General features: G+C 49.4%; 1 protein-coding gene across 1 annotated transcript; it reads left to right on the top strand.

The window, feature by feature from the left end:
* Window positions 1-9,155: 9,155 nt before the first annotated feature.
* On the top strand, window positions 9,156-12,105 carry RAN (RAN, member RAS oncogene family). The gene is made up of 7 exons (XM_077875206.1): window positions 9,156-9,260; window positions 9,806-9,851; window positions 9,963-10,047; window positions 10,121-10,246; window positions 11,074-11,261; window positions 11,436-11,606; window positions 11,702-12,105. Exons 2-7 carry the CDS (start codon window positions 9,816-9,818, stop codon window positions 11,744-11,746), a joined length of 651 nt encoding a protein of 216 aa, XP_077731332.1. The 5' UTR covers window positions 9,156-9,260; window positions 9,806-9,815; the 3' UTR covers window positions 11,747-12,105.
* The last annotated feature ends 414 nt before the right edge of the window (window positions 12,106-12,519 follow it).

Below are 12,519 nucleotides of genomic sequence, written 5' to 3'. Positions count from 1 at the left end.
ACATTGTCTCCAACTTTCTTCTCTGTAGCCTAGACATTGCCTCTAGACACTGCCTCATCCATTAGAAACAGTTGCGTGCACCATGTTTGATTCTTCAATACACTGAGGTTTAAGCCAACACTCTGGAGGTTACAATACATCAGTAACAGGGTATAGAGATTTGTGGGAGAGTTTATACTTTTTATATGTAAATTATTTACTCAGTTGGAGTAAAAACCAAAGTCTTCACAGTGGCCTGGGAGGCACTGCACCATCCGACTATCCCCAATACCTCCAGGGTCTCATTTTCTGGTACCCTTCCCTCCACTCACTCCCACCCAGCCCCGTTCCACCTCAGGGCTTTTGCACAGGCTCTTCCTGTCTGCTCTCTCCCCAGATTTATGTGTAGCTTGATCCCTCACTTCCAATGATGTCTTTTGTGTGAGGCCTGTCCTGACCCACTCTGTTGAAAATTGCACCCCATACCTCATACTCCAAACCACCTTACCCTACTTTTTCTCCCCCTTAACACCTACAGCCCTCTGATGAACTACATCATACATGTATGTATTTTGTTTGCTGCTTATCTCTTTCCTCTGGAATGTCCACTCCACCAAAGTCAGGGATTTTTGTCCACTACTCCCTAATCATTTCCAACACTGAGAATGGAGCCTAACACACATTAGGCATGAAATAAATATTTGTTACATGAATGAAAAAATTATGCCACAAAATTTGCTTAGCATGTGTACCCATCGTAAACGTCGTTACTGTGATGGGAAAGTGATGGCAAAGTACAGGATACGGAACTTTGGGTCAAAGAGTCTGGATTTGAACCCAGCAAGGTTCCTGCCTATTTTAAAATTCTGTGATTCTAAATTAATGTATTTTCATTGGACTTCATGAAATACTGGGGGAAATTTCGAAAATCCAGATTCAAAGTCAGATTTCTGCAGAATGACTGTCAGTTGACCATAGAGCATTTGTTCTGGCCATTCATGGAAGAATCTGCAGTCCCCTCCTGATCCTGCATATACCTTTGGGGGGTATTTGGAAATACAGGTGCCTTTTTAATTGATCATCATGCTTAGCTTAGAATAGGCTACCCTCTTAAAGACAGGGCCGATTGTATTATCTGGAAAGAGCCTTGTGATGTCACATATTGGATTCATCTCACTGCTGTAACAAATGACCTCCAAGTTAGTGGCTCAACACAAAACACGTTTATTATCTCACATTTGCAGGACCAGATGTCTCACTGGGCTAAATTCAGCCTCTTCTGGAGGCTGTGGAGAGTCTGTTTCCTCCCCTTCCTGGGCTCCTGGAGGCGCCACGTGACCTGCCGGTGGCCCTTCCTCCTTCACGCCAGCACTGCAGCATGGCGTGGGCGCCCCAGCCGCAGCCGTCCCTTTGCCTGCCCACGGCCGGTTCTCCACCACGTGGAACTCTTGTCATCAGCCGGGGCTTCCCCGGACAGTGTCCCCTCTCAGCGTCTGTGTTGCTCATCACCTCTGCAAAGTCCCTTTTGGGGACGGCAAAGAGTCACAGGTCCTGAGACAAGAGCATGGATGTCCCTGGGGCCAGTAGTCTGCCTACTACGCATGTGCTTGGCTTATTTTTCAGGGAACTTTTTATGTATTCCTTTACGTGAATGGAAAGGAAACAGGATGAAATACTTCGTAGATTGTGACTCATGATTTTTGTTTCGTATCGATGTCATTTAAGAGAAAAAAACTACTTGAAGGGCTACTATAATCAGATCAGTCCCCAGGAGCCACCTTTTGACCTGCAGGCTGAAGTGTCAGCCCATGGAGAGGAAAAGATACACATATCCCTGATAATCAGGAAATGCTGATTAAAACTGTGGTGTGACAGGGGCGCCAGGCTGGCTGGCAGGATTGGAGGAACGTTGATCTCAGTGTTGTGAGTTCAAGCCCCACCTTGGGTGGAGAGATCACTTTAAAAATCTTAAAATAAATAAATAAATAAGTAAATAAATAAATAAATAAATAATCTTGTATTATTTTTTTAAGATTTTATTTATTCATGAGAGACACACAGAGAAAGGTAGATACATAGGCAGAGGGAGAAGCAGGCTTCTTGCAGGGAGCCCGATGCAGGACTTGATTCTGGAACTCTGGATCATGCCCTGAGCCAAAGGCAGGCAGATGCTCAACCACTGAGCCACGCAGGTGCTCCCGCCCTGGGTGTTACATGCAACTGATGAATCACTGACCTCTACCTCTGAAACTAACAACACACATTTTATTTATTTTAAATAAAATTAAAAAAAATTATAAACCCTGTGTTATGGTTGAATTACGTCCCCCAGAAAAATATTCTGAAGTCCTCACCCCCATACCTGGGAGTGTGACTTATTTGGAAACCAGTCTTTACAAACATGAGTCTGTTAGAAGATGTGGTTGTTAGCGTGAGTCCTGATGTAATACAACTGGTGCCCTCCTCAGAAGAGATTAGGATGCAAAAACACAGAGGGAAGACCATAGGAAACCATGTGATACCCCAGCAGACTGCAAGCTGATGCAGGGGCAAGCCAAGATTGCCAGGGATCTACAGCAAAATCAGAAGCTCAGAGAAAAGCCTGCAACAGACTCTCCCCAAAGGCCTCCAGAGAGAGCACACCCCTGCCAACACCTCCAATTCAAATTTCTAGAAGTGTGAGAGAATAAAATTTCTGCTATTTTAAGGCAGTTTGTGGCATTTTGTTACAGCAGCCCCTCAAAACCAATACACCCTGTAATTATCTTATAAATAGCAGAGTTATGTTGTCTGGCGATTTCTACATCTTATAAAGGCCAGTTTGTTAAAAGTAAGCATTTAAAAATTGCCACAATTTTTGAAACCCTGGAAAAATATGTATACTGAAATTTTAAATATACATACATTTAAAAATATACTGGAAAACATATACACTGAAATTTTTCGTACATATACTTTAAAAGTTGTGTATCTACACATCCATATATAAATGCCTATATATCTTTATATCTACAGGTCTTGTATCTGTATAGACAGAGATGCTGTAGAGCTGCTATACCATATTTTGTATAGATGTTAGATCTAGATCGATCTGAAGGTAAATATAAGCATCTGGACTTTATTTTTTTTTTTAATTTTTTATTTATTTATGATAGTCACATAGAGAGAGAGAGAGAGGCAGAGACACAGGCAGAGGGAGAAGCAGGCTCCATGCACCGGGAGCCTGACGTGGGATTCGATCCCGGGTCTCCAGGATCGCGCCCTGGGCCAAAGGCAGGCGCCAAACCGCTGCGCCACCCAGGGATCCCAGCATCTGGACTTTAGATGGATGAAACCTAGCTAGATATGCAGAAACATGATATCTGTAGTGGTCTGAACTGCCCCAGGCCTGTCTCAGCCTCTGAGAACTGTTTTGCTCTGTTCTATACCTGTGTTTTCTTAAACCATTTTCTATCCTCTTTCTTAGACCAGATTGCCCTAAAGTGACATGAGACACATGAAAGTCCTTGCACAGAGAGCATTCTGTCCTACGTGAACTGCCAACAGTCTGGTTTGAAAGTTCCTCTTGCTATAAAGAAGCAATTGTTGTTCTTAATACAAGAGGCTCCTTGCACTCATTCTAAGACCCTGGGTTCACAAAGAAACATGGCCAGCATGGGGGCCCCTCATCATCTCCGCACCCCTGCCCTGGCCATGTGCCTCCATGCTGTCCCCGACAACTCCATGCAGGCTTCCACCTTAAGGCCTTTGCACTGGCCATTCCCTGGCCTTTGAATTATCTTTACTCAAATATCTACGTGCTTTCTACCCTCACCTTCTACAGGCCTTTGTGCAAATGTCACTATCTCAGGGAAGACCTGTTGGTTGCTCCTCTCTTCCTCTGACATTTCATATCTTTTTTACCTGCTTTATTCTTCACTTAGCAGTTATTACTATCCTATATATTTTACTTTGTTAGCAAATCTATTTCCTGTTTCTTCCTTCAAGGATGAAAGCTCCAGGAGGACAAGACCTTTTGGGTCTGTTCTGTTCACTACCCCAGTCCTTAGGGAATGGCTGGTGCCATAGTGAGTACAGTAGGTACTCACTAAATATTTGCTGAATGGATTAATTAATGGGTGCATTTTTCATCATCTTTGTGTCTTAGACACAAAATCAGAGGTTGTGAACTCAGATCCTGTAGGGTCTCAGGGCAGGTGCCAAGGGCAAACAACATGCCTCGGGTCTGAGACATAGTAGGGATCAGAAGAGCCTGAGACAAATGGCAGTGTTCACCCATCCCTGGGAGGCAGGATCTAATCCAGATGCTTGTAGCCATGCAAGAAAGCAGGCCCAGTGACTCCCAATCTTGATTTTTTAAAAAAGATTTTATTTATTTATTCATGGGAGTCAGAGACAGAGGCAGAGACTTGGCAGAGGGAGAAGCAGGCTCCCTGTGGGGAGCTCGATACAGCACTCAATCCCAGCACCCTGGGATCACGACCTGAGCCAAAAGCAGATGCTCAACCACTGAGCCGCCTAGGTGCCCCTTAAAGAGAGAAGTTTCAAAGAATCCGTGGGATCACTTTAAAAACTGTCACATTGTTTGTTTTTTTAAGATTTTATTTATTTATTCATGAGAGACACAGAGAGAGAGAGGCAGAGGGAGAAGCAGGCTCCATGAAAGGAGCTCGACACGAGACTCCATCCTGGGACTCCAGGATTACACCTGGGCCGAAGGCAGGCGCCAAACCGCAGAGCCACCCAGGGATCTCCCCCAAACCATCACGTTGTTAAGTGCTAGCAACACATTTAGATACAAATTATGTTGTGATCCACCCCTGGATAGGACAAAGAATACTGAAGGCAGGATTTAGCTCATGGGCCACCAAAGTGTACCCCCTACGCTGCCCTGGTCATTGATTGGATGGATATCTGGCATGAGTATATGACAAGGCTCTCGATTTTGCTGTCAGGGGAAATAATTTCTGCACTAATGCTAAGAAGTAGCATGTAATCTATGCACCAGTGTGCTCCCTATATAGAAAAGTGAGTGTCCGGTAAGGAAAACATTTCATTTGACAAGTCATTGATATCCAGCTGGAGTGATGAGTGAAGTAGATAATGGGATCTTCCCTTATTGGTTTGCAAAGTCAAGGAAGTTGATGGAAACTGCACAAATAGGAAAGGTTGACTCTGTATTTGTTAAATGTTTGTTATTTCCTCAATGATTAGTCTTTGACAAGAAATAGCATATTGAAATTCTGATAAGCTTGTATATGTAAGTTATTACTATTTTATTAGCATTATTGGGGCTATTTCTGATTTTTTGTGTTAAGATGGGGTTAAGAGTAGTTCACTCAATAATTCAACACATATTTACTGAGCACCCATTATGAGCCAGGCACTGTGCTAGATACCTTGAGGATTGTGCCAAGCAAGGTGCTTTGTTTATTCTAGTGAGGGAAAGAAAGACAGAATGGTATGCATGTAAATTATTAAGCAAGCTATTTTCAGGTAGGAGTAAGTGCTTGGGAGAAAATCAAGTGAGGGCTGAGATGGAAAATGGCTGGTATGGTGACACCGTTTTCAAGAGGGCAGTCAGAGTGGGCTTCCCTGAGGAGGTGACATTTGAGCTGTGACCTGAAGGGTGAGAAGGAACCAGTCAGGCAAGGATGTAGAAAAAGAGCAGAGGGACCAGTAAGTGCAAAGGCCCTAAGGCAGGGACAAACTTGGGGGAGGTAACGTTCAGAAAGGTTTGCATGGCTACAGAAGAGTTACAGGGAAAAAAAAGCTAGAGCAGAGGATGGAAAAGTAGGCCCATCTTAGCTTACCTCAGGTCTGGCCAGTCATGGATTTCATGTATCTGAAGCGAGCCATTAAAGGGCAGGAGGGGGGTCTGAAATGTTCTACGAAGGTCACTTTGTGCTCCTGAAAAGATGCACTGAGAAGGACATAACCATCTCTCGGGTATCCCAGCCCAAACTGCAGAACTCAAATCCCAACCATTGGAAATATCAGACACATCCAAACGGAGGGTATTCCACAGAAGACCTGGACTACAAAATATGCTGCAGAAGCATAAAAGTCGAAGTGACTGCTCTGGACTGAAGGAAAAGACACAGAGTGAATAGCTGAGGGTCACATGTAATCCCAAATAATCTCAAACCAGCTCTAGGGCAGCAGTGAGACCACTGGCACTCTGGTCTGTAGAGGAGGCGATCCAATTGCAGATGGCTTTGTTTCCTGCTTTGGGTAACGGAACTGTGGTTACGTAACAACATGTCCTTGGTTTTAAGAAATACACACAGAAGAGCATCCTGCATGCTGCATATTCTCAAACATCCCAGAGGTAAAAAATCCTATATATATTTTAAAATCATATATGTAATGAGATTGTTACTGAGAGAAAGAAGGAGAGGAGGACTAAGGCCAATGAGGAATGCTGATGTTTGAGGAAATTACAGGTAACAGCTGAAATCCCTGGGTTTTTATAATTCTGTTTCCTCTCAGTGCATTTGGCTGCAAAGTTTGAAATTACCGGGTAAGCACGGAGTTGCAATCCATGTTGTGCGGCAGAGACCAGAAGTACCCCCTGTGGACTGCAAAGTCATTAGCATTTGGAAGGGCTGAGGGAGAGGCACCTGGGTGGCTCAGTGTTTGAGCATCTGCCTTCGGCTCAGGTCATACCATTCCAGAGTCCTAGGATTGAATCCCACATCGGGCTTCCCTGCAGGGAGCCTGCTTCTCCCTCTGCCTGTGTCTCTACCTCTCTGTGTCTCTCATGAATAAATAAAAAAAACTTATAAAAAAAAAAAAAAAGGATGGGCTCGGGGAGTTTTACTGGGGAAACTCATTATCTATGTCAGCCAGAGTATGTGTTCCCATTTTTTTCATGTGCTCTCTGAGATGACCATCTTCAGAAGTTCTGGGACAGGGCCAGTTAATGACATCTGCAGCTAATGAACAAACTAAACCACCAGGAGCTCCGTTTAGAATGCTAAGCATGGAGAACAACTAATATCCATATTTGACAGATTTCCTCTTGGATTTTTTTTTTGGTGGGAAGAAATATTTTTCAAAAATGCCAGAAGGTAGGAGCACCGGTGTTCTCACCACCTGGAGCTACACGGTGGTTAATATGTTGTCCTGTTTGCTTCAATTACCTTCTTTTAACAGAAGAGAGGGAATCTTCTGTGACTGTTCTGCTCGCCCCATCATACCCCTTCCTACTGTCTCTCGAAACAACAGCTTCATGATTCCGTGTATATTGTTGTAATCAATTAAAAAAATTACCTACATAACATTCAAGAACTAATATGTATAAAAGTGTACATAAATGGTATTGTACCGTACAATCTCTCTATAAAACTACATATACTGTGGACTATTTAAGACCATTATCACATCTTTCTTGAACTTCCTTCTTTCTCAACATTATCCTTTGAGATCTAACCCTGTTGATACAGATGAACTTGCTTCCTTTCAGATGGCATACTGTAATAGTTAAATATTTGTAGTTTCCCTACCAAAGGGTATCTCTGGAAGCTGCATTTTTTGTTGCCATAATGTTGTAGCGAACGCTTGAGATACTGTCTCCCTGTGCATATGTGTGAGTTTAACTCCAGAGAATCTCTCTAGAAGTGGAAGTTACAGGGTCGCCAGCTCTCGGCACTCATGTTTTATCAGTTCCTGCTTTCCAGAGAGGCCAAAGCAATGGTCACACCCAAGCAGCATAGAGATCTGTTTGGTGTTTTCCTGAGGGTCCTGGAGAGCAGTGGGATTGGAGTTCCCAGCAGGCAGATTCGCCCAAGTGTTGTGCCCAATTTGCATCACTTGTGTTCCCAATAGGTTTGCTTGCAAACGGCACTGAAGACTAAGTGGCTAACTCCTTCTCCGTCATCTGGGTTCTCTGCGCTCTGGGAAGAGTCCCCACGGTGGAATCCTTCCTGAGCAACCAGACTACTCTGATGGGGCCACCAGCGGTACTACTCTTGCCGCGAGTGCGGATGTTTGCTTGCAGAGGGGGCCGAGAGGATCTGGGTTATGGAGAATCTGTGGCTGTCCACACAAATGCCAAAAACTGGCCCTAGATCTAGGGTAAGAGGTTAGAGGACTCCACTTGGCCCACTTCCTTGCTGAGAATGAATAGTAGTTAACTGTCAACACTTGCTGAGCTTGTGGCTCCTCTTACTTTCTGCCTACACCGGCCCTATGAGGTGGGCATCCCCAGCAGCATGTGACTTCTGAGTGCATGGATCTCGTCTGCATTCTTGCCAGCTTTATTGTCTCCACAGTCTGGAACCTACATACTCATCGATTGCATCCAAATTTGTAGCTGGGATGCGAGCCGCCAGGTTTGAAAACACGATTTCGTCATCCCGTGCGCAGGATACAGTCACAAAGGCTGCTGACCAAGGAAATGCTTTAACAAAAGGGTGGCTGCCTTTTAGGGTGAGAAAAAGCATCGATTTTGCACCCTTTACCCCCAAGTAAGGTTTTGGCTGGAGCCAGGGACACCGGGTGTGGGCGGTGGGGGGGCCTGAAACACAAGGCAGGGGCCCGCGGGGTCCAGGTGAGAGGAGGGGGTGCGGCGGGGGCCCAGGGCAGGCTCTGCGGACCGGGGTCTGGAGGAAGGGCCGGGGCCGGGCCGGGCCGGGCCGGGGGCGCAGGAAGCGGCCGAGAGGGTGATGGAGGCCCGGGGGAGGCAGGTGGCAGATGGACGGGCGGCTCCGGGAGAGGGTGCGGGTCGGAGCGCCCGGGGTGCCGCGAGAGCCCACAGGGGCAGGGCCACAGGGGCAGGGCCCAAGGCCTCCGCACGCGCCCGCTTCCCCCGCGGCGCACCGTCCCGCGCGCCCACGGCGAGGCCCCACGCCCGGAGGCCCGGGGCTTTGTGTCGGCCGCTCCCCGCGACTTTCCCGCCCAAGAGGCCTGCGCTCTCCTCCCAGTGTCGTGGCGCGGCCGCAGCTGGGCGCGCCGCGTCGGCGTCGGCGCATGCGCGCGCTGGAACCCGCCCTTGGGCCGGCGCACGTGGCCCCGCGAGCCGGCGTGCGTCCGCGCGCCCGCGCCGAGCGCGACTGCCGCCCCGCCGCGACTCTCCCCTCCGCGCCCGGCCGACGGGTGTGGCCGGCCGAGCCCGCGGCGTGCGTGCGCGCGCACGCCGGGCCACGTGGGAGCGACGCGGCGCCGTTGCCCCGCCCCCCCCGGCGCGCGCCGGCGTCGGCTGCGTCTCCGGGCATTTGAATTGCGCTTCCGCCATCTTTCCAGCCCTCAGTCAGACGGGCCGGAGACGCTTCTGGAAGGTAAGGCAGCGGGGCCGGGCCGGGGGCCGCGGGGGCCGCGGGGGCCGGGGGCCAGGGGCCGGTGGGTCGGGGGGCCGGGGGCCGGGCGGGGGCCGGGCGAGGGCCGGGGCCGGGCGGCAGTCGTGCGGGCCGGGGCGGCGGCGGCGGCGGCGGCGGCGGGCTCTCGCCGTCCCCTGCCGTAGAGGCCGAAGACCGTGGCCGGGACGCCAGTCGCGGTGGGCCCGGGCGGGCGGCGGCCCCGGGGCGGCGCGGGCCGGGGGGCGCGCGATCGGGGCCCCGGGCGGCCCCGGCCTCCGCCCCGCGCGCCGGCCTCCGCCCCGGCCTCCCGGCCTCCCTCCCCCACGGGCGCGCCGCCAGACCCGCCGCCGGAGCAGCGCCGCTCGCCCGCCCGCCGCCGGGAGCGCGCCGCGGCCCCCGCCCCGGCCCGGGCGTGCGCGCGTGGGGCCCGGCCGCCGGAGCCCCTTTGTGGGCCCGGGCACGTGGGGCGGGCCGGCCATGTGGGCCCGGGCCCCGCCGCCAGCCGTCCCACGTCTGTCTCCCCGCAGCACCAGCGCTATGGCTGCCCAGGGAGAGCCCCAAGTCCAGTTCAAGGTGGGTGGTGCGCGGGGGCGGCCGGGGGGAGCGGGGCGGCGCGGCCCGGGGGGCGCCGGGGCCTCCCCTCCCCCCGCCCCCCGCCCCCCGCGACCGCGTCCTGTCTCGTAGCTGGTGCTGGTTGGCGACGGCGGCACCGGCAAGACCACGTTCGTGAAGCGTCACCTGACGGGTGAATTCGAGAAGAAGTATGTAGGTACGTGGGGGGAGCCGCGGGGGCCCCCGGGAGCGGGGCGCGAGCGGACCTGACGGCCGTGCTTGTGTTGCAGCCACTCTGGGCGTGGAGGTCCACCCCCTCGTGTTCCACACCAACAGGGGCCCCATCAAGTTCAACGTGTGGGACACCGCCGGCCAGGAGAAGTTCGGCGGGCTCCGGGACGGCTACTACATCCAAGGTGGGTGAGGGCGGGCCGGCGGCTGCCGCGTGCTGTGTCATGATGGGCGCAGCGCCGAGCCTGGAGCCTGGAGCCGGGACCCGGAGCGGGCTCCTCACCTAAGACAATGAGCATCCCACGAGGTGCTGCTGTGGCTGCCGGAGTCGTTGGGGCTGGTTGGGGGTTTTTTTGCTGGTTTTTTTCCCTCAAAGGCACTGTAGAGTGGCAGATAAAGACAGGAAGAAAATGTCATCTGGGATCTCTTGTGATGAAAGATGATTGGGAGTCCTTCCATGTTTTGCATCCTTTGCTATGTTACAGATACACAGCTTTTTTTTTTCTCTTCTTAAAAAGTGTTTAATTAGGAAACTCCTAGACTGTACATACTTCGGTTTGTTGTCTCAATTATATTAGAATTGTGTTCCTCATAGGTCAGTATGTAGGCCTGCGTGTTTTAAGGCAGAATAACATACTTTTGTGTAGTTTAGGATCATTTAAAGAGCAGGTTCTGAGATCCTCAGAATAGAGGAGACCAGTTGTCTTAGGGTGCTGCTCTATCGGTAGTCTACTTGAGATTCTGGGATGGGACGGAATTAATGAAGTATTACGGGAGAGATTTGATAAGCTAGGCTGGTAGTTCACACTCACACAGAAAATGAAACTTTAAATCTTGTTACATATTACAGTGGTTGGAGATCCTTAAACTTGGAAGAGAGAGACATTGGGGTGTAGTGAGTGTAGAAGCAGAGGTAGCCAGATTGGGCCTGTCCCCTAGCCCGTGCTCCTTAGCATTCCTCATTTGTGCAAGAAGTCATACATGTGTAACAGTTTTCCTACATCTGTTTCAGCCCAGTGTGCCATTATAATGTTTGACGTAACGTCAAGGGTTACTTACAAGAATGTGCCTAACTGGCATAGAGATCTGGTACGAGTGTGTGAGAACATCCCCATTGTGCTCTGTGGCAATAAAGTGGATATTAAGGACAGAAAAGTTAAGGCAAAATCTATCGTCTTCCACCGAAAGAAGAACCTTCAGGTATGTTTTTTAAAACTTAATTGTTTTTCTCTAAGATGAAACTACGGTAATAGATCCACTAAAAGAAATTGTGTCTGTGGTATGGATGGAAAAACTATTTTTAGTTTTAAACATTTCAATGATCCTCAAGGAGTAGATTTTTAAAAACTTATTTTATTTTATTTTATGGAACAGTACTATGACATTTCTGCCAAAAGTAACTACAATTTTGAGAAGCCGTTCCTGTGGCTTGCTAGAAAACTAATTGGAGACCCTAACCTGGAGTTTGTCGCCATGCCTGCTCTTGCCCCCCCAGAGGTGGTCATGGATCCAGCTCTGGCAGCACAGTACGAGCACGATCTAGAGGTAGGTGGCAGATGGGTCCGTCAGTGGGGTCTCTTGGGTGTCCCGTGTCCTGACGGCTCTAACCCATGGTGTCCTGACGTTGTGTCTCTGTCCAGGTTGCTCAGACGACCGCGCTCCCGGATGAGGATGATGACCTGTGAGAAGTGCAGCTGGAGGCCAGCGTCAGAAGTCTAGTTTTATAGGCAACTGTCCTGTGATGTCAGTGGTGCAGCGTGTTTGCCACTTTTATTATATAGCTGAGCAGAACATGTGCTTAATCTTTGGGATGCTGAAGGAGATGAATGGGCTTCGGAGTGAATGTGGCAGTTTAAACAGTACCTTCATTTTTTTGGACCTGCATACTTAGCTGTTTTGGAACGCAGTTGTTTCCTTCCTGAGTTTCAGATAATGAGACTGCTACAGTCCCATCACAATATCCAGTGGTGAAATCTCGTTTGTCACTGTCATTCCCATTCCTTTTCGTTTAGAATCAGAATAAAGTTGTATTTCAAATATCTAAGCCAATGAACTCCTCCCTTGTTTGGTAAGCATCTTAAAACCACTAACAGGAAAAGTTGTGCCACGTTACTGTTGAACTGGCCTTTGCTATTCTCCCTTAATTTGAATCTTTGCAGGTTAAGTTCTTGTCTATTTGTACATTTGGATCCTCTCACACAGGTGACAGGGCAGACGTCAGCAGTATTCCGTTTGGTAGATTGTTAGAGGGGTGAGCATCCGTGGTGAAGCTAAAACGATGCCCGTCGCATCTGCCTTCAGACTGGGTGGTGTCACCTGGGGAAGAGCTTTGGACTTCTGTGACCTGTTGGAACAAAACTACTAGACATTTCGGATAGGCATTTTAAGAATTACAGTTAACATTATTTTGTGACAAGTAACCGTGCTCTCATGTAGGGATGTTCAGAATCTGGTAGAA

Source organism: Canis aureus, chromosome 27 (genome assembly GCF_053574225.1).
Source record: "Canis aureus isolate CA01 chromosome 27, VMU_Caureus_v.1.0, whole genome shotgun sequence".
NCBI classification, from domain to species: Eukaryota; Metazoa; Chordata; class Mammalia; order Carnivora; family Canidae; genus Canis; species Canis aureus.
Note: the sequence above shows the minus strand (reverse complement) of the source record. Positions and strands in the feature narration are given on the sequence as shown.